Source organism: Trachypithecus francoisi, unplaced genomic scaffold (assembly GCF_009764315.1).
Source record: "Trachypithecus francoisi isolate TF-2019V2 unplaced genomic scaffold, Tfra_2.0 Lachesis_group11, whole genome shotgun sequence".
Classification (NCBI taxonomy): domain Eukaryota; kingdom Metazoa; phylum Chordata; class Mammalia; order Primates; family Cercopithecidae; genus Trachypithecus; species Trachypithecus francoisi.
In genome coordinates, this window is record NW_022681456.1 from 3021934 (window position 1) to 3043297 (window position 21364).

General features: G+C 51.2%; 2 protein-coding genes across 2 annotated transcripts; one reads left to right on the top strand and one right to left on the bottom strand.

The window, feature by feature from the left end:
* Window positions 1-434: 434 nt before the first annotated feature.
* FZD10 (frizzled class receptor 10) lies at window positions 435-3821 on the bottom strand. The gene has a single exon (XM_033220111.1). It carries the CDS (start codon window positions 3236-3238, stop codon window positions 1493-1495), a length of 1746 nt encoding a protein of 581 aa, XP_033076002.1. The 5' UTR covers window positions 3239-3821; the 3' UTR covers window positions 435-1492.
* Window positions 3690-12110, top strand: LOC117090769 (basic proline-rich protein-like). Its single transcript, XM_033223370.1, has 3 exons — window positions 3690-4197; window positions 8666-9786; window positions 10109-12110. The coding sequence occupies exons 1-2, from the start codon at window positions 3690-3692 to the stop codon at window positions 8749-8751; spliced, it is 594 nt and encodes a 197-aa protein (XP_033079261.1). The 3' UTR covers window positions 8752-9786; window positions 10109-12110.
* Window positions 12111-21364: the final 9254 nt, after the last annotated feature.

Below are 21364 nucleotides of genomic sequence, written 5' to 3' on the forward strand. Positions count from 1 at the left end.
TATGCAGCTCTGTTTAGGTACCATTTGAGGCTAGCAGGTCAATTGAATACAAATGATTTAATTCTCCTAATTGGTTAGCTCTGCTCTCTGAATATATTAAAACAGGCTAATCCAGGCTCATGAGTGGGTCCATATTTAGTGGTGAGGCTCTCTTTGGTGACTTGTGTCTACAACTAAGCCCTCATGTCCAGCTACCAACAGTCACAGAAACGACTTCCAGCTTCACACATTGCCTGCCTGCCTTTCCTCTGAAACTCACAAGTGAATCATTCTTCCAATCTTGGACTCCTCGGATCTGCAATTTCATATAGATAATGAACCAGTACTCTCTGGCTAGAAGCACACCCCCAGAATTTGCTTAAAAAGCAAAGGGAGAAAGTGTCCTGTATTCTCTCCACACACAGAGAAGGGAAACCTCACCGTGAGCCAGGGACTAGCAGCAAACTAAAGAACATATTTTATTTTTAATAAAATAGTGGAGCATGAAAAATATCATATATTACAAATACATAGAAGCAGAAACCACTCTTTGTTGGCACTGTGAAGAGAATACACTAGACAAAGTTTGTCTCTGCCAACCTAGTGCTTCCTGATCTATTCATGGAAATCATTTGTTTAACAATAGAAAGAGTCAATAAGCCCTTTGGGTAACTTTTGAGTGATCCTTCTCCCTCTTCCCCCCTCCTTTCCACAAATCAGAGTCCAAACGTCTATAACATTGGCTTGGTTTCCATTAAAAAGCCACAAAATGTAGCACTGAAGGGTTTCTGAGGGCCGGGCCTCTTAGTTCTTTTGTTAGGAGATTTCTTTTGTTGTCTTTATATACAGCAAAATACTTGTTTCTCTTTTTATTTTCAAGGAAAGAGAAAAGAATGTATTGCACATCATTTGAATTCACAAATGTGAGGTTTGATGGAGGTTTCTGTCTTGCAGAGAGACTACTGGTGAAGGCCGGAGTCTATTTTAAGCGACTCCAAGTCCACTGGGGTGTGAGGCGGCCCCAGGTCCCATCTTTCCTCTGCAGGGATACCGCCCAGCACTGTGGCCTTCCTGGGGGTGGGCCCTGGGGATGGCTCATTTGTTAACCCAGGGGAGGCTCTTGAATTTGCAAAGCAGTTATCCGTTCTCTTATTTGTAAATGAGTAGCAAAGCCAACTCAAATACACAGATGTATATTTACGGAGGGCTCTAAACAAAAGTTTTCTTCTGAGGGCTGAATCAACAACTTTACCACAAATTAGTTACACAAGAGGCTACTTCACTGGGGGCGCTTCCCTTCGCTGGAAAAAAACAAAACAAAACAGAACAAAATCCTTTAAGTACATTTTTCCTTTCAGTGTATCACAGCATCCTGAATTTCAGGGTAAACACTTTTTTATGTATTTCTCTTTTGCTTTTATAAAAAAAAAAGAAAGAAAGAAAAAAAAAAACAACCAAGAAAAACACCACGTCTTAGCTCTGGGCCCCCCTGTGCCCTTCCCTCTAGCCCTGTTCACACGCAGGTGGGCGGCTGGGCAGGGATCTCATATTTCCCGTGGTGAGTTTTCTGGGGTTGCTGGGCTTTTTTGTAAATCCCACCGCTGGTGATCACGCTGGCCGGTTTTCTCCGGCTCTTCTTCTTCAACCTACGGCTGCACACCTGCTGCCAGGACTGCAGAGTCTTGGAGGTCCAAATCCACATCCCGCTGGTGATCCCCACGACCAGCAGCATGAAGATTTTCACCATGAAGATCTCCACGGCGGGGATGGAGGCGGCCATCAGGCAGTCCAGCGTTTTAGTCTGGTTGTTCATTTTGCACTTGTGCTGCGCCGCCAGGATCTTCCAGTAATCCATGTTGAGGCGTTCGTAAAAGTAGCAAGCGATCACACAGGTGGCCGGCACCGTGTACAGCACAGAGAAGAGCCCGATACGCACCATCAGCTTCTCCAGCTTGTCCGTGTTCTCGCCACCCGTCTTCATCACCCTCCGGATGTGGAACAGGGCCACGAAGCCCGAGAGGATGAAGGACGTGCCGATGACCAGGTAGCAGGCCAGGGGGATGAGCACGAAGCCGGTGAGTGCGTTGACGTCCATGCTGCCCACGTAGCAGACCCCGGTGAGCTCGTCCCCCGCCACCCTGCGCATGACCAGGATCAGGATGGTCTTCACCGCCGGGATGGCCCAGGCGGCCAGGTGGAAGTAGCTGCTGTTGGCTTCGATGGCCTCGTGGCCCCACTTCTTGCCGGCGGCCAGGAACCAGGTGAGGGTGAGGACCACCCACCACAGCGAGCTGGCCATGCCGAAGTAGTAGAGGACCAGGAAGACCAGCGTGCAGCCAGTGCTCTCCAGCCCCTCCTGGATGACATAAAGCTGGCCGCTGTCCCGGTCGCAGGCGATGCTTTCGGCGCCGGCGAAGAGGCGGATGAGGTAGCCCACGGAGTAGACGCAGTAGCACATGGAGAGGAAGATGATAGGGCGCTCGGGGTAGCGGAAGCGGGCCGGGTCGATGAGGAAGGTGAGCACGGTGAAGGCGCTGGAGAAGAAGCACAGCACGGCCCAGATGGCCAGCCAGACCACGGCGAAGCGCTTGTCCTCGCGGCTCCAGTACACGTCCACGCCGGGCGTGCAGAGCGGCGCGCACGACGCGCTCTTCTCCACGTGGTGGAACTTGCCCGGGTTGTCGCAGCCGCCGCGCCCGGGCCCCCCGTCCTTCAGCGGGTGCTCCTGCGCGCTGTGGGGCCGCTGCGGCCGGAACAGCGGCGGGAACAGGCCTGAGCCCCGGGTGGGTTCGTCCGAGCCGTTGTTGGGCGCCTCCATGCACAGGTAGTTGGGGTCGTTCTTGTTGGGGAGTTTCCGGCAGTCCAGGGAGTCGGGCCAATTGAAGTTGAACTGCTCCATAATCGGGGAGCACTTCAGCCGGGCCTGCTCGCACATGACCCGGCAGGCGGGGATGGGGGTGGAGACCTGCTCGGTGCACATCGGCGCGTACAGCGAGCACAGGAAGAAGCGGAGGTGGCCGTGGCAGCCGTACTCCACCAGCGGCGCGAACTCGTGCAGTTGGATGGCCGCCTCGCGCTGGTTCTCGTGGCCCATCAGGTTGGGCATGCGAGTCATGTTGTAGCCGATGTCCTTGCACATCGGGATCTCGATGGGCTGGCATTTGCCGTCTCCCGGGCGTTCCATGTCCATGGAGCTGATGGCGGCGCACGAGCCCATCACCTGCAGGACCAGCCACAGGCGGGGGCCCGGGCGCTGCATGCTGGCGTCGGACGTGTCCTCGCGGGGAGCTCCGCGCCCCTCAGCGCCGCCGCTCCCGGGCACGGGCTGCTGCTAGCCCCCGCTCTCTACCCCTGCTCGGGCCCCCGCCCATGCCCGCCCCGCCTGGCCCGAGCGCTGCGCACAGAGCCCCCGGCTCGGCTCTCCGCGCCCGGCGTCCGCCTAGTTGGGGGCCGCGGCGGAGAGCAGCAAAGTTTGCAAACAATACCGGGAAGCGAGAGAAGCCCCCGGAGCTCCCGGCGCAGCGGCCCGGGGCGAGCTCCAACTCACGGCCGCGGCAAACTTCGGCCTCTTCTTGGTGCGCCCAGGTGGCGCGTCTGGAGCGGGCGGGCGGGCCAGCTCGCGGCGCCCCCGCGGCCCGCGCGGCTTCTCCCTCCCTGCGCCGGCCTCGGCCGGGCCCAGCCCGCAGCTGTTTCGAGGTTTGCGTCCCGGGATGAGAAGACTCGCAAAAAGGCAAAGGGGGGCAGAAAAGCCGAGCGCTGACAGGCCCCGCCCCCGGGCCGCGCGCCCCGCCCCGCCACTGCTTTGCATGAGAAAGCGCAGCGGCCCGGGACAACCCTCCTCCCCACCGCCCCGTCGCGGGCTCCTGGGCCCCGCGGGGGCCGATACGCCCCCGCCCACAGCCCAGCCCGCGGGGGGCGCAGCGCCGAGTCCCGCCCGCGTCGCCCGCCAGCTCCGGGACAGCCCGCCTGGCGCGCGGGGCTCTGCGCGCCGCGACCCTCTCCGGCAGTCCCGCCCGCCTCTCCTCGCCCTCTTTCTGCCTGGCCTCCAACTTTGCCTCTCGCTGCCCTCTCCACCGGCGCCCCTTTTCCCGGAGGTCCCCGGGATGGTCCCTGGAACCCCGAGGACGCCGAGGTTACGGGAAGTTCGGGGACTGGCGGGAGAAGGGGGTGGGTTGTCCGCGGCGAGGGGCGCGGGGCGCATCTTCTCTTCCTTTTATGGTGAGTCCCGGGCGGAGGGCGCTTTCAAAGAGAGGTGGGATTTGCGTTTTATAGCCTGGGCCATAAAGTGGCCCCTTGCTTGTAAACCTGCCCGCATCTTCCCGAGGCTGGGGAGCGGCTGGCAGCCCAGGGCTCCAGGCTCCCGGCTCTGAGGAGGGGTTTTCTTTGAAATTTCAAAGAGACGAGCTAAGGGGAGGGGGAGGGGCTCTGAGAATCCGGATTTTAGGGCCGCTCTTCCGAGGTCTCCTCTAAGAAGAAGGGGAGGGGGAGGGGCGGGAAGCGTCCCGGGACTTTGAACACCGCCTCCCACCCCGCGGGAAGTGGGGGCTTGGTTTGTACCGCGGTGACCCCCGCCCCCTCCAAAGCCGCAGAGCTGGGGCCTCGCGCCAGCAGGGCTGGAGATGCCTTCTCGGCGGCTGAGTTTATTTATTATAGGAAGTCATTCGCTCGTGGGGTATTTATGTGATTTGGCGAGTGATGTGCCCGGCCAGCGCCCTCCTTGGCTGCAGCTCCGTGGGAGGACCCGGAGTGGGGTGGGATGGGTGTGATGGGATGGGTCGTGGGAGGAGTGCGTTAGCGCCTGCCCGGGGACCCTCCAGCTCCCGCAGGGACGCGGAGGCGCGCAAGCCGTTCGGTTTTCCTGGAAAGTGGAGAAGGAGCGTCCTGGGCCGGTCGTCTGAGCTCACCCCCTTCGGATTGGGGCGGGTCCGTGACGGGGTCACTTAGGACAGGACGTCCCCTCCCCATTCCCTTTCCCCGCCCAGGGCGTTCGCGGTGGGCGCCCACCCCCCAAGCCCCACGGTTCCCGAGGATGCGCCAGGTGCTTCCCGTAGCGTCCTGGGTTGACCCTTAAATAAACAGCACCCCTAGGAGGTGGCCGGCCCTCTCCTCCCAGGGTCTCTCCGGGTCGCGATCTTTCAAAGTTCGGAAACTCCCAGGATCGCGTGTGCAATCTCCCGCTAACTCCGGGGCGGGGGGCCGGGGGGTGGCGGTGAGAGGTCAGAGGAGCGAGTCCCGCTTCCACCGGCCTCGCTTCCCCCCTGCCCGTTTGAGGTTCATTCCACGGAGCAGGGTGGGGTGTGCGGACATGACTGGAGGCCGTGCTGGGGCTTCCCGGGCTGGGGGCGCTCCACCCGGCTTGGGGGGCGGCTGCACGGGCCCTCGCGGTGGGGACGCTGCGCACGGGGCAAGGTCTCCCTAGGAAGCGCCCGGGAAGGAGAGGGGGCCCGCCAGGAACCCCCGTCACTGACCAGCTTTCTGCACGCCGTGCAGAAGTGGGCCACTTCCTCGGAGAGTATTGGCTTTTAATTAAAACAAGCCCTACAATTTTTATAGCGGTAAGAAACTTGGGGAAATCTCACCTTTCCACTGATTCATTCATCCGCTCAACAGACATTTGAGCGCCCAGAATCCCAGAAATAATAGGCAGGTTCAGGCACCCATCCCTGAGTCCCTGTCCCTGGGTGTCCTGGGTCTCACTGGGAGGTGCTGGAGGAAGTCGGGTGAGGGAGAAAGTGAAAAAGAAGGTAGAAACTCCGGGCAGTTAGAACACCACCTTCAACTGTGTTATTTCCCAAGTGAAAAATCGCATGATTTCATTTTTAAAAGGATGTCATTTTTATGATGATAGTGGGTTATTTTGTTTTGTTTTGGTCTAGTGAGTAATTTTCAGAACCTTTAAATTAAAATTGATTCAGCGGAAATCACTTGGCTTTTCTAGAATTTTCCTTGCAAAGGTCCTTCCTGGGCCCCATTTTCCTTCTTTTCCTTTTTAGTGTCTCTCCCTCAGCAACTATTGGAAATATTTAGTGCAAGGGCGAGAGCCAAACGCCAGGAGCTGGGTGTGAAGTATTTGAGAAAGTGCCTCCTAATTGATCTTTTCTGTGCTGTTTTAATTCAGCCGTGTTCAGGCCCATTATTTTAGCTATAACCACTTCAGATTGCCTTTTTCTCTCGTTTTTTATAAAAATGTAGGCAGAAGTGCTTCACCCTGTCCAGCTGAGATGGAAACCAACAAATAGACTTTATTATAGAGAAATGAGAGTTCTGAGAAATCAGCAACTGGAAGATAAGTCTGTAACTAATAAATGAAAAGGCTCTTTTGATGGCCCCAGCTGAAAAGATATTTTATTTTATTTTTTTTCTGTGTGTGGGATTTGAGATGTGTGAGTCTAAGGAGCAGCCGGGGTCCCCCGCTGCTCAGCCCTGGCTGGCAACCGACCCCCCTCTGGCAAATGTTATGGAGAATTGGGAGGAATTTTATGGCTGTCTTTCCCTCAGCTCTTTTTTCTTTTGTCTTCTTTGAAGAATGACTTTAGACATTTTATTTACATATTTAACCATGGATGAAAGAGGGAAAAGAAAGCTTTGGAGCTGTCGTGGGAATAGTGATATGTTTAAATTAATGGAAATCTTATTAGGCTTCTAAAATTTTGAGCAAAGGTTTTTAATGAAACTTTATAATTAAACATGATTTCACATAACGTGCAGAGACAAGGAATATGTTTTTACCCCCAACCACCTAAAAATATCTGTCTATCGGAAAGCTATCAGTAAACACTATCTACCTTCAAGTTCTTGCAAACGTTCACCAGAGAAAGTATGAGGTTTTTGAAAGAGAATATTTCAGGAGTCAGGCAGCGTTTTGAACAAGAACTAAATATTTGTTGGAGGTGGAGGGGAATTGAAAGAGAGGCCCAGTTTCATTCCATTTAAACTCACAAAGTCAAAAGTATAAAGTACTTTGACACGGATATTGCTAAAAATCAAAGTTGTATCTTTTCTCATTATGTAATAGTCAATGGAAATTATAAACACTGTGCAAGGTTTTCTGAAATGGGATTAGAGAAAACCCAAATAATCTCTTTAAGATAAAAAAGTACTGAGTCTTTCAGCAATAGAAATAAATTAAACCATAAGCTTAGCATGTTACAAGCTGATTGCGAGAGTAAACTCGTGGAAGAGGAAGGAAGCTCATAAACAGAAATAGTGCTGGTGAGGGTTGAGCTAGAAAGTGGTTCAGGCTGTGGTAATGCCTTTTCAGTAACTGCTGCTTGAATGAGCTCTCCTGGCACATTCAAGTGTGAGGATCCACGTTAAGTGATTCTTGTGTTTCTTCTCTCGTCTTCTCGGGTCGTCAATATTTGTATTTAGTCCGGGACATTTCCAATTCTACCTTCAAGTATAAGAATGAAAACTGATCTATTTACCAACAATTGCTTCACATGCAGAGAGGTCTGATGTGAATAGGCCTTATTTTCTCTGACCTCATCTAGTGTCACGTTTCTGCAGAAGCTTATCAGATATAAAACATGCACAGAAAATTATGTTTTCTGATCAAGTAGGCATGCTCCCCGTGGCGTGCCCCCATCTTTTTCTCCAGGGAAAATACCTTTAGTGATCTGAAGTGATACTTAGCAAAGAAAACACACTTTGTTCCACCAGAAAGGCCATGCAAGTTGCAGCGAATTCAACAGGCGCAGAAGTTTTAATTCCCCCCTAAAAACACTGGTGGTGAGATGTGGAGGGTTGGGGAAGGTGAGGAATGAACCCCAAAGCACCCCCATCCTAAAGCGGATGAGTGGGGTGTCCGACGTGGCTCCAGCACAATTTAGGCAGCTATTTTATGGCCATTTCCCTTGAAATGTGGTTTGAAATATTACCAAAGGTTCCACGGGGTGCATTAGTGTGAATTGCAAATCAGAGCATTGATTTAATCCTCTTTCAAGGCCGGGCTTTGGATCGCTGGCGTCGACTGGCTCCCCACTGCTCCTGGCTCAGGAGGGACCATTCAAGGGGGCAGCTTCCCGCCTCTATTCCCACACTCCAAAAAACAACACCGCAGACAGACACCCTCCAACTAAATTAGATTAAACTCCTTCTCTTCCACAGCGTATTAGCCTTTTTACTGCCCAAGCCTCCTTACGCAGCCCCTCCTCGTTTAAAGACACAGATTTCTTTTTCATCTCTGCAACAACTGCAACGACAATAACAACAAACATCGTCTTATTTATGTATTTATTTATTTATTTTTTTAAAGAGACAAAGCCAGCCTTCTATCTAAGTGCTCTTACATGACAAGGACATTATCTGTTTAAAATCCAGGAGAGCTTCGCCTGCCTGTTCTGAAACTCAAACAAATTAACCCTTAACCTGGGGCAGAGCTAGCCCCTATTCACAGTGCTTCAACCTGTAATTCTGTACTGGGCTGTTTCTGGAAGAATTCTATGAGAAAAGAGACATCACAGAATTCCAGAAACACGACACAAAAGAGCATATGCATGTGTTGTTGTGGTTGGTGTTTGTATTCCCAGCAGCTTGAGCGGAGGGTTTATCGGAAGCACGTGCCCATTCTGTGAGTTCAGACTTCATACTTGGCCTTAATTGCTTTGCTCCTTGTCCCCTCCCTTAGCTGTTTGGGATGTGCTGATTTAATGACTCACTCACCTTCCCATCTGTTTTCTTTCAGGTTCCCTCCTGTACCCTGGGACCGTTTTCTTTTGCCTGCTCTGGGAGCTGAGTGGGCCAGCTCGTCACAGGCCTGTGGCCCCGTAGAGGTGACAGAGGAGACAAAGATGACACAGAGAAGCTGTCCCTTCAGGGACAAAGTGGGGACACCCACGAGCCTGGCTCTGCCTTACAAAGAAATGAGAAGGAACCCTGTTCCTGCTTTTCACCTTAGGTGGACTCTGAGTCCTCGGCCTCTCACCAAACACGTGAGCAGCCCGACACCACAGTGATGAGCAGGGGAGGAAACCGTCCAGATGCGTGGGTCTGATTCCCTCTCTTCCACTTTCTAGCCCCGTGACCTCAGTTATGCCGCTTCTCATCACTTTGCCTCAGTTTTCTCATCTGTAAAATGGGACCAGCAGAGTTCCCACTTTCCAAGGCACGATGAGGATGATGTCATAACACACTCGGAAGCATTGATCGCAATACCAAGCACCAAACAAGTGCTCAGTGATGAGTAGCTGTCGTTACTGTTGAAATGCAATATGAACGGAAGGAGAGAACACAATAAGGAGAGGCACTGGGACGTGACATTTGTGGGGAGGAGTTTGGAGACACGTCGGGGTCAGGCACACAGTAACACAAGCTGAGAATCAGGCAAGCAAATAATCAAAAGGCTAACAAGAGCCAAGGCTGACAGAGCATTTGACAGGGGCTGCCTTAAGCCTTGATAGGAAGCAGCTCACTGCCTCCTCACAGGTACCCTGGGAAGCTGGTCCAGAGAAGGTTCCCATTTCAGAGATGAGGAACTGACCCAGGCCATGGGGCCACTGGGGGTGGAACCAACACCGTTCCCCTCCCCCAGGGGCTCAGGCACCTACGCCTGGCTCCTGCCTCCACAGAGATGCAGGCACAGTCGGTGCTTGTGATGCAGCCTGACTTTCAGAATGGGACTTCATTCTGCTCTCCTGTCCGTAGCCAGGTGACGACCAAGTCGTGGTTGATGGCTTTGCTCAGGGACTCCTGGCCTGGGCCAAGGCTACCACTTTCCTATCATGTTGATATTCCCCATGATGGTGTCTGAAGGGATTCTTCAGAGCCAAAAACAGGGAGGAACTGGTGGAAGAAGCAATGTGGGAGGTATTAATATGTGTTCGTTTACCCGTGTCCTCAGCTGTGTGACCCCAGGCAAGTTACTTAGCCTCTCTGAGACTCTGTTTCCTCTGCTGTAAAATGGGAACAATGACACCTACTTGATCAGGTTTGGGGTAGGGATGAAGTGAGATAACTCAGTAAGCTCTGAGAACCCAGTCGGGCACATAATGCTAGCCCTTTGGGATTCACTGGTCTGTAAACTTTCTGGTTAGTTGACTTTTCTTTGTTGAATTCATTTATCTTCACGGGCTGGAAGGCAAGATGGTTTACTAATAGCATCACTTACAAGTCTTTCTCTTTTCTGTAGGGCTGCTACACTTGCATGTCCCTTCCTCCTTGAATTTAACCAGGAGTGAGCAGTGGACAGCTTCTTCCTTGTGAGAAGGAGGTGAAGCAGGACTTGAAATCCCGTGCTCAGCTCCCACAGCCCCTGTGTCCAGAACAAGTCCTTTGCTGACTCAGCAGCAGATGCCACCCGGAGCCCTTTGGGAGCCTTTCGCTGTTCTTTCAGCATGGATCTGAAACTCCGTTCCCACTTTCCACAGCCTCCCAGATATAGTTCAGGTTCCAGCCTCATGTGATAGCATGAAGAGAAACTGTGGTTCCAATAGCTATGTGCTCTGCTCCCCTTATCCCAAACGACAATTTACATGCACAATTACACTTTTCTCTAGGGCCCAAAATAGGATGGGAAAGATGGGTTTGCTATCACTGAATGCCTGTCACCCTTGTTTCATAAGGTAAGATTGGAGAAGGGCTTGGCCACTGCCCTGGCAGCTGAGAAACCAACTTCAGGAATTAAGACACTCTCTCCCCTCTGACAAATGTCCACTCTGTCCCCTCTAACAAATGTCTGTCCATCTCCTGGCAGGTCAGTCTCTCTGATGTATAGATTATATATGTGTACATATATATGTGTGTGTGTGTATAATACACATATATTCACATTATGTGTATATATACTGTACACATATACAATCTATATATATCTATATATAGGTTTTATATGTACACGTGTGTGTGTATATTATACACACAGACATACAGATACATACACACACATACATATACACAGACATATATAACGTAATTATCGAGCTGCATTTCCGGCTCATGCATGTCCTGCACACACACGCAGCCACAGTCATTAGCTTTCAGAGCTGACACATTAGGGGGCTGCGTCCCCAGCCTCCTCGTGGCTGACTGATGTCTGCTCATGGTTGACGCGTCCACTAGGCCGCCTCCTACTCAGGGGCCCCCTCCCCAGCCCCTTGTCCTGGAGCAGCCTTACTCTTATTTTGTTTGTTGTACTTTTCCACCCGTCGATTGTCTTACTTGTCTGCTTACATGTTTATTTTCTATTCCTCCTCCACCAGGAAGTCAGTCCCAGAACAGTTGTTCTGCTCCCTGCCTTCTAATAAGTACTGCGCTGAGTGTGCTTGCTTTGCCAGACGGTTAAAATAGAGCAGGGGATAGACGGACAGACGTCTCCACCCTCACGGAGTTCACCTTCCAGTGGGAGGAGGTGATGGCAGGGGTCTGCACACGTGCGTGGTAGAGCGTGTTCCACGGTGAGTGGCGTGCGGGGCAGGTGAGTAGCTCAGTGCCATCTGGAGGGCTAGGCAAGGGTTGTTGCAGATTTCAGCAAGATGAGCAGGGAAGGCCTTAATGAGAAGGAGACCACTGAGCAAAGACACCAGGAGTGGGTGCAGAGAGCTGAGGGTACTTCTGGAAGTGCCTGCTGGGATAATGGGGTGTCTGCCAGTGCCACAGCCCTGAGGTGCCACTGCACCTGGGGTTTTTGAGGAAGAAAAAGAGGGCCAGTGGCTGGAAGGCAGGGCATCGGGGCCAGCATCAGAAGGTAGGTGACAGAAGAGGTGTGCAGAGAGGTAGTGGGAGGGAAAGAAATCGGGCCATGATGGCATCTACGGGCCTTTTGATTTTGACTCTGAGTGAAATGGGGAGCCATGGAGGGTTCTGGAGAGAGCCTCTGACTTCAGTCTTCCCAGACCCTTCTGGCTACTGCGTCAAGGACATATAGCAGCAGGGAAGAGTGAAGCAGAGAAACAGTTAGGAGACAGCCACGGTGGTTCAGAGGAGACAGGATGGTGGCTTGGACCCCGGAGGCAGAAGAGAACATCGTCAGCAGGGGTTGGGTTCTGCTTAGAGAACCACCACGCAAACCTGGGCTGGCTGTCCATTTTGACCATGGACCAAGTCTGTCCATTTTGATGGAAAATTCATTCTTCTTTTTTTATTTTTTTGAGACAGAGTCTTGCTCTGCCATCAGGCTGGAGTGCAGTGGTACGATCTCGGCTCACTGCAACCTCCACCTCCCGGGTTCAAGCGATTCCCCTGCCTCAGCCTCCTGAGTAGCTGGGACTACAGGTGTGTGCCATCACGCCCAGCTATTTTTTTTTTTTTTTTTTTTTGGATTTTAGTAGAGACAGGGTTTCACCATGTTGGCTAGGATGGTCTCGATCTACTGACCTTGTGATCTGCCCCCTTCAGCCTCCCAAAGTGCTGGGATTACAGGTGTGAGCCACCGTGCCCTGCCAGAAAACTCATTCTTCTACTCCATCCTACTGTTTTCCTTAAGAGAGAAAAGATAAAACACCGCCACCACCAACAGCAAAAAGCTGGCACCCTCTCCGTGACTTTTCATATCTACACATTTGTACAGCTTTATTTTTAAGCCTTCTGAAATCCTATGCAGGAGAGACCTCAGCTAGGTTTAGGGAGTCCTAGGGTTTGCAGAGTAAATGAAGTTTCTCCCTAGGATTAGGGAGGGTAGAGACAGGCAGAGAACTGACAGTCCCAACAGCCGCTGTTCTCAGAGCCCCCGTTTCTGAGAGTCACTTGCTGAGTGCTTCTAGTGAGTTAAGTGGTGTTCACCCAAAAGACATGTTCACGTCCTGATCCTGGGAACCTGTGGCTGTGATCTGATTTGGAAAAAGCTCTACATGATGTCTCTGCAGAAGTAATCACGTTAAGGATCTTGAGAGGACATGACCCTGAATTATCTGGCTGCGCTTGAAATCCAATGACTGGTGATGTTGTAAGAGAAAAACAGAGGGAGATTTAAGATATAAGAGAAGGCCACGCTGAGACTGGAGTGATGTGGCTGTGAGCCAAGGAATGCTTGGAGCTGCCAGAAGCTGGCAAAGGCAGAAGAAGCCTCCTCTGGAGCCTTTGGTGGGTGCACAGCCTGGCAGATACATTGATTTTGGACTTCTGGCCTCCAGGGCTGTGAGACAATACATTTCTGTAGTTTTAAGCCACCCAATTTGTGCCCCTGGAAAGCCCAAATAGGGCGAGACCTTTTGCCAAGTGGTCTCCAAGTGTCACGTCATCGAATCCTCTCCTGGGCTGGTGCCATAGTCTTCCCACTTTAGAGAGGAGGAAACAGAGGCTCTGGGGCACACAGCCAGTCCATGGCGGGGCCCGACTTTCACCCAGCCCTCATGGGGTTAGAGAACCCACTTTCCCAGTGGGGCCTGCGGCCTATGCCAAGGATGCCTGTTCATCTCTCCTGGGCCCGGGAGTGGGTCTTCCGGCCTAGAAGACAAGGGAAGCCAGTCTTTTGGTTTCAAGGTTGCCCATTAGTGGAGTCAAGCAAAAATGGTGTGTTGCTCTTCTTCCTGAGCTCAGCCTGGGAGCACGGCCTTAATGTGCGCTTAGTGGATCCCAAGACAGCAGCATGGCGGTGCCAGCATTGCAGCCTTAGCTCCTTGCAGCTGTGCTTGTGAAGAGAACAGTGAGTGGCTTCACTCTGTGACCACCTTGGATCCTAAGTTTCACTGGGGCTGGGATCCGTGCATCTTGCAATTGGCTAGAAATTTCCCGGGCTTTCCCTCCCTTCCCTGTGCAGGGCACTGGGTGTGAGGCATTGCATCCGTTCTTATGCCCACCTGCTTCCCCCTAAGAGTGTGAGCTGCATAAAGGCAGGAACCAAACAGGAGCCTCCACGTGTTCCCAGTTCAAGGGCAGTGTTCCGTGTGTGTTTCTTCAATAATTCAATGAACGACTTATTCTGCACGGACACCGCACACACTCGGCCCTGCTGTCTCCAGAGTTGGGAGGTGTGGAGCTGGCTCCTGACCTATTCTGACACCACACACACTCGGCCCTGCTGTCTCTGGAGCTGGAAGGTGTGGAGCTGTCTGCTAACCTATTTATGCACCAAGGAGGGACGTGGGAAACGAGGAGTCCCAGGGCTCCAATGCAGAGGAGCCTCTTCATTCCCTCTACCGTGGCCGTGCAAGGGACAGCACCTTGTGGGATTGTGTCCTCCACCCAATTATCCTTAGCATTAGTTTGCTAAAGATAATGGCCTCCAGCTCCATCCGTGTCCTTCAAAGGACATGATCTCATTCCTTTCAATGTCTGCATGGTATTCCATGGTGTATATGTACCACGTTTTCTTTATTGAGTCTGTCATTGATGGGTGCTTCGGTTGATTCCATGTCTTTGCTACTGTGACTAGTGCTGCAATGAGCATTCATGTGCATGCCTTTATGGTGGAATTATTTCTATTACTTTGAGTGTATACCCAGTCATGAGATTCCTGGGTCAAATGGTATTTCTGCCTCTAGGTCTTTAAGGAATTTCTATGCTGTCTTCCACAATGCAAACGAGACATTATTGAAAGTGTAAAGGGGGCTGCTAATTATGCTGGGGCAGGCAGGGCGAACCAGGACCCTGCCAGACAAGTCTAGGCCATGGCCCCACACCAGAAGATGAGGGCTGGAGACTCCTGGAGAGGAATCTGAGTGGCGAGACCACCTGCATTCATTATGCATCAACTCTGCCGGGTGACAGTCCCCAGTAAACCCATCAAACATGAACCTAGGTGCTGTTTGGAAGGTCTTCGGATGCCGTTAACATCTACAATCAGTTGGCTTTCAGTACAGGAGGTTATCCTCAAGGATGTGGGTGAGCCTCATCCAGGGAGCTGAAAGGCCTTGAGAGCAGAACCAGGATTTTGGAGGAGGATGAAGTGTTGCCCCGGACCGCAGCGTCACCTCCTGCCTGAGAATTTCCAGCTTCCTTTTCAGACTTCGGACTTGCCTCCAAGCTCCCAGAATCCCATAAGACAATTCCTTGCAATGCATCTTTTAATATATTTACATCCTATTACAGGTTGTATTTCTCTGGCTGGACCGGAACTGATGAGGAGGACTGAAATTCCAGGCTTGGTTGTACAGTATATGAGTGAGGTCATTTGGGTCTGGGCAGCTGGGGCATCCTTCAGGTGCATGAGTGTGACCTGCACCAAGGTGCCTGGTTGCCTGGGGTTGGGGGGGCTGCCATCCAGCCCACACCGCACTCCTAGGCCATGCACCCTGGCATGGGTCTGTGTCTGGCTTAAGGAAGGGCTCTCTCCTCTCTCCAATGTGCATAGAGACCTTGAGATCCCATCCACCTAACCATGTGCCCCTCGGAGGCCTCCTCTGAGAGGGGACACCTTTTCTTGATTCTCACAAAGGCTAATGGTTACCTTGTAGATAGCCTTGGATGTGTTAGGACACTTTTCTGAACATCAGTTCCTTATCTGTAAGATGGGAGTTGTGTCCTCAGTGGGTAATTAGAGATTATTCATGAGAAAAGCCTATCACAGTATCTGCCACGGGGACACTCGCAAGTGCCGATCTTTGCTGGTGTTGCTGCGTTTGTTATTGAATGCATTCATTAGGAGTCTTGTTAGGAAGTGACAAAAATCCAACTCAAATTGGCTTACACTAAACAAGATTCCTGTGTCTGGGAGTATAAAGGGTGACGCTTTGGCAGAGGCTGGCTCTGGAAAACGAGGACGCACATTTGTGCCCCGCTTTCCTCTGTGCTGCGTCCTTCTCTTCAAGGCTTCCCCCAGTTTGGCAAACACGGCCCCAGCAATGCCAAGCTGAGAGCATCCTTTTAAGAAAGACCCTTTCCTCCATGCGTTTCAGCAAACGTCCCATGAAGCAATATGAATGGCCCAGTTTGGGTCATGGGCTCGCCCCAAACCAGCCGCTCTTAATGGATTAGTTCCAGCTGGACAGGCCGTGGTCTTGGACTCTTTGGGTGTGTGTGGGAGGGTGTTGGGCGGGGAGGGTGTGGGAGGGAAGATTCACTGAACCTCATCTCTACTACATGGTACAGCTCCCTGGAAGAAAGAGGGGCTCCCTTACCAGAAGGAAACAGGGAATTTTATGGGAAACCGTATTATCACTACTACAATCTACCATGTTATACATAAGAAATGCACCTCGGTCTCAACGCATGGTCTTGAGAGAGGTGCAAGCTGAATCTAGTTCCCAGCGTCTGGGTCAGTGTCCCTCGTGGGGGAACTGCCTTACTTAAGATTCCTTTGGATAGGTAGGGCAGAAGACCAAGCTATGCTGGATTGTGAAAAGAAAAAGAGAAATTCACTGGCTTGGGGAATTGAAAAGCCGAGATCCAGCTGTGCTTTTAAGCCTGAGCCATTCTCCAGCTCTTGGCTCTGCCTCTCACTGTCGTGGCTTCACCCTTCGCAGACTGCCCTGCAAGGACCTAGGTGGAGTCTCATTGGACTGGCTCAGGTTGTGTGCCTAGTTCTGAACCATCCACTGTTTCCAGAGGGATGGGGTATCCTGATTAGGTAGGAAGAAGTCAGACCTCTCTGAGCTAACTGTGCTGAGAATCGGGTAGAGGAGGTCCCCCAAAAGTAAAGCTGGGCACTGCAGTACAGGAGAAGGGTGATCACTGGTTGCTAAGCAACCATAAGGCAGCCAACATCTCCTGTGGGTTGGGGTTTGCGCCTGTGAATAGACAGGTGGCACTTGGAATTTAAATACAGCACATCCAGTGCTTAAGCTCCCGGGCTTCGTCTGCTCTGCACTTTTTCCTCCGCCCTTTGGGCTAAAGCCATTGGGTTTGGGACAAGAGAAGGGGAGAGCTGGTACCTCTTCCCTTGTTAGCCCAGAAAAGGTGTTTCTCCATCATTTCGTGGATCAAAGTCATTAAATCTGAGTAATTCTTACAAACCAGATCCAGGAAGAATCTAGGAGTGGGCTCTCTGTAGGTTAGAATGCTTCAGGCTGCAGGTAACAGAAGACTTGACTGGAAATGCCTTCAACAGTGAAGGGATGTGTCATTTGCTAGACGGAGAAATTCTACAGCTGGGATGGTTCCAGGGTTGGTTTTTATGGCAACTCAGAAATTCATTGAGGTTCTGGATTCATTTCTTCTTTCTGCTGTGCCATTTCCAGCCTGTTGACTTGGCCTGGGCCAGCTGTCCTCTCACGCTCATGATTGCTGCCTCTGCTCCTGCCATCACATCCACAAGCAGTGCCTGTTCAGTGGAACAAAAGGAAATCAAAAGAGGAATCACATTGTCCTGTGTCTCTACGATGTTTTTGTTTTTTTTTTAATCATGAAAACTGTTCCCAGAAACCCCACAAGAGACTTTCTGTTTCATCTCATTGGCCAGAACAGCATCACAGGAGACTATTGGGATTGGCGTAGACCAGCTAGGAGGCACCCCTTAGAGCCTGTGGAGGAGGCAGGCATCCAAGCAGAGCTGGGCCTCAGCAGGCAGGGGAGGACAGGGACTGGCAGGTGTCCTTTGGTCACTCAGAGGACTTCCTTCAATCCTCCCGGGGCTGGTGGGCATAATAAACAGGATGGCAGCACTTGGATGGCTGTGGTTGCTTTGTCTCCAGTGAGTGCCCTGGGAAACCATCTCTTTGGTCACCATACGGCTATTTGGTGAGCTGCTTGCTGGGGTGAGCTGCTGCTGGATGGGTGTGGTTGAAACTGGAAGGGTAAGGTCCCAAAGCCACTGTCTGCCCCTCGGTGATGGCAACAGGTAGTCCCCACTCCAACTTCCATGCAAATCTATGGGAATTGGAACACGGTATCAAGGGGAACAGGGGAGTCAGGCCATCAGGGCCCCACTGAGGAAGGCGCCTGTTGTACCATATTTTGGCAGCTTGAATGTGTATCCACTGGCCCAGGGAGTGGCTTAATTACCAGTGTAATAGCAGGTCCACTTACAGCTGCAGGTTTCATTGAGGAAAAAGCATTGTTGCAAAATGCGTCTGATGTGGTTGAGTGGTGAGGCCACGGTCACCGTGGATTTTAAGTGCTGGTAAAGTGTGTAGAAAAAGAAAAAGCACAAGTCATACTTGGTAGAGAACATTTTCCTTCCTAGATGCCAGGTGTGAAAGGATGCCAGGAATATTCTCTGCTCTTTCCTCCTGCTTCCTGAAGGACTGAGTCCACACTAGCTATTATCAAACAAACTTCCAGGAGAAAAGACCTCAGAACCTATACGTTCTTTATGATCAGAATCACAGCTATACATTCTTTATAATTGTTGCTATATGTTCTTTATAATCGCTGCTATACGTTCTTTATAATCAGAAAGTGCTTTCCGGCCAGGCACGGTGGCACATGCCTGTAATCCCAGTACTTTGGGAGGCCAAGGCAGGTGGATCACCTGAGTTCAGGAGTTTAAGACCCCCTGGCCAACATGACAAAACCCTGGCTCTACTAAAAGTACAAAATAATAATAATAATAGCCAGGCGTGGTGGCAGGCGCCTGTAATCCCAGCTACTCGGAGGCTGAGGCAGGAGAATCTCTTGAACCTGGGAGGTGGAGGTTGCAGTGAGCTGAGATCACACCACTGCATTCTAGCCTGGGCGACAGAGTGATACTCCGTCTCGAAAAAGAGAAGAGTGCTTTCCGCTGTGTTACTGAGGTCCCTGCTGCTCTGCTAACTCCTTCTCAACCTGAGAGGTAAAGCAGGTGCTTTCACCTCTGTGTGGTCCGTGTGCTGGGTGCCTGCTACATCAAATCTCCCTATGCAGAGAGAATCGGAAGGGAGTGCTGTGTTCCCGAGTGGCTCGTGGGCCAAGGGGAGAGACAGCAAAACCAACACATGCCACAGAGCTGCCTTTTATATGAATTCAAATTCTGGGATTTCAGACTAGGGCAATCTGACAAATATTTATGGACTTTCACTAGACCAAAATTGGAATAAATACCACACACACCCCAATTTTTAAAATTAGTAAAAACGTGATTTTAAAGCAGGCTGCCTACGTTAATAGTAAACCACATCTTCTGTAGCGTGGAAAGTCAGTGCCATTTGAGCTGGTCAACAGAAATACAGAACAAATCCTCAGTGATGTGTGCTTCTTTGCAAAAATCAGCCTTGAATTATGCAGGTTTGAAATAGGCAAATCTTCCTAAACAAATTCTTTGCATACAATACCTCCACCCCCTATTCCAGTATAATATTTAAACTCTGCTAGATGTCCGCTTAGTTCTTTCATCAATGTGAAGCTATTTCATTAGCAGTTAGCAACTATGCCCTGGGATCTGACCCAATGCCTGTTTTTGTAAATAAAGTTTTATTGGCACACAGCCATACCCATTCATTTACAATTCACAGATGGTCACTTTCTCACTCCAATGGAGTAGTGGCCACAAAAACCATCTGGCCCAGATGTCTAAAACATTTATTATCTAGATCTTTATAAGAAATGTTTGCTGGCTTTAGAATGAGGAGTTTCATCACTGGGATAAGCGACTCCATTTGCTTGTGCCTATGGAGATTTCTCAGCCTTGTTGCACCTTATTGCTATAACTCTATGACATATTAGTGGCCTCTACGCCACTTCTCAGCTGTCTGGCCTGAGAGCTCTGTCCAGACAGATTGACAAAGGCCAGTACCTGGTAAAGAAGGCAGTGTCTGAGGGGAGCCAGGGATGCAGTCATTCACCCTTTTGTTCAGCCATTCAGTGAGTGTGCAGCACGCATCATCTCTGTGCAGGCACTGTGTTAGGAACTGCAGATGTAGCCACTGCCGGTAGAAAGGGCACCTGTTCTCCTTTTGTGTTTGTTTATTTGTTTTTTGAGACAGAGCCTCACTGTCTCCCAGGCTGGAGTGCAGTGGCACAATTTAGGCTCACTGCAACCTCTGTCCCCCAGGTTCAAGCAGTTCTCCCACAGCAACCTCCCAAAGGCTGGGATTACAGGCATGTGCCACCGTGCTCAGCTGGCACCTGTTCTCACTAGAATGGATATCATAGTGGGGGAGATGTAGGATGGACAAATTGGCAAGGGGGATAAGTTCAGGCACTGCCGTGTGCTGTGGAGATAATAAAACAGGAAAGTGGGACGAACTCTGGGGATGGGGACGGGGGGAGGGTACCTGCTTAGCTGGGGTGGTCAGGGCTGGCTCTGAGGAGGTGACGCGTCCCTGAGAGCTGAAGGATGAGGGCAAGGCAGCCAGGCAAAGGTCTGGCTGGGAGGCTCTGCTTGTGCCTTCATGCTGTTGTTCTTTGTTGATGCACTGGCCCAGGAAGCACTTGTGCCCCATCATGGCGCTAGAATATTAACAAGTCCTGGCCCTGTCACCATGCAGGAATTCAGAGGTGGCCTAACAGAATGGTTAGATGTCTTGGGTTTGAATCCTGGCTTCACTGCTTAGGAGCTGTGTGACTGTAAACAAGTTGATGAGCCTCTGTGAGTCTTGGTTTCCTTAACAGCAGAATGGGGATAATAATTGTAGCTGCGTTATAAGGTTGGATGAGGACTCTGTGAACAAAGTGTAAAGGCTGTAACACCCTGCCACATACACAGGTTTTGCACCGCAGCCCTCAGCGTACAATTCACGTAGACCTCAGAGGTACAGAGAGTGCAGAGCATGTGCTCAGATCATCCTGACTCAGAGGCGTAGAGGGAGTGCATGTGAGCCAAGCCCAGGACTGCACAGCAGGTGTTCCAGTGGAGGGCCTAGAATCCAAGGGGGATTTGTTTTGCTGTGTGGGGTAGAAAAAGGTTATTTGGGAAGAATTCCCAGAAGAGGCAACATTTAACAGTCTTAGAAAGGTGGTTAGGAATTCCGCAACCTGAACAAAGGTGGTGGGGGTGCCAGGTGAGGGAACGGAATGCACAAAGGTGCTGTGTCTTGAAGCTCCGTGGCACCCCTAGGGAGGGAAGAGGATCTGCAGGGGTGCCATTGGTGTGTGGTGAGATCAGATGCGGGTTCCAAAGATTACACTGGTAACTCTGGGAGGAGAGCGGTGAGGCAGAGAGAAGGCCGAGAAGCCACGTGGATATCACTGAAACAGTTCAGGGCAATGAGGGCGATGGCAACGACTTTGGAAATGAAGAAGGAAAAGAATGATGAAGAAAAAAGGATGTGTCAATCCAGTGGGGCCAGCCCTGCTCAGAGCCTGCTGCAAACAGCCCTGTTTACGTTGGCTGGTCTGTGCTTCCATCAGCCAGGGTGACTCACTTGTATTTAGCTTGAAGCAAGAACCTAAGGCTGAGTCCTTTGGCTCCGACCTCTAACGCAAATGCTCCATATAGATGTAGCACTTTCTGACTTTCCTTAGAAGCGATGATGATGCTGGGTCCAGATATCCACCCTTGGATGTTTTGAACTCTCAGCCGTGGGCCCTTCACCAAAACTGCAATGTTAATCATCTTCCCACTTCCAACATCCCTCTCCTTTGAGACCCCACTAATCAGCGAGTTCTCCCAGCATGCCAGAAGTCCCAGGCATTCAAGAGACATTTGAAAATGTTC

Excerpts from the sequence above, each read along its gene's own strand:
- FZD10 (XM_033220111.1), bottom strand. The coding sequence starts at position 3,238 with ATGCAGCGCCCGGGCCCCCGCCTGTGGCTGGTCCTGCAGGTGATGGGC.
- LOC117090769 (XM_033223370.1), top strand. The coding sequence starts at position 3,690 with ATGAGAAGACTCGCAAAAAGGCAAAGGGGGGCAGAAAAGCCGAGCGCT. Across the intron at positions 4,198-8,665 it reads CATCTTCTCTTCCTTTTATG|GTTCCCTCCTGTACCCTGGG; the intron begins GTGAGTCCCGGG and ends GTTTTCTTTCAG.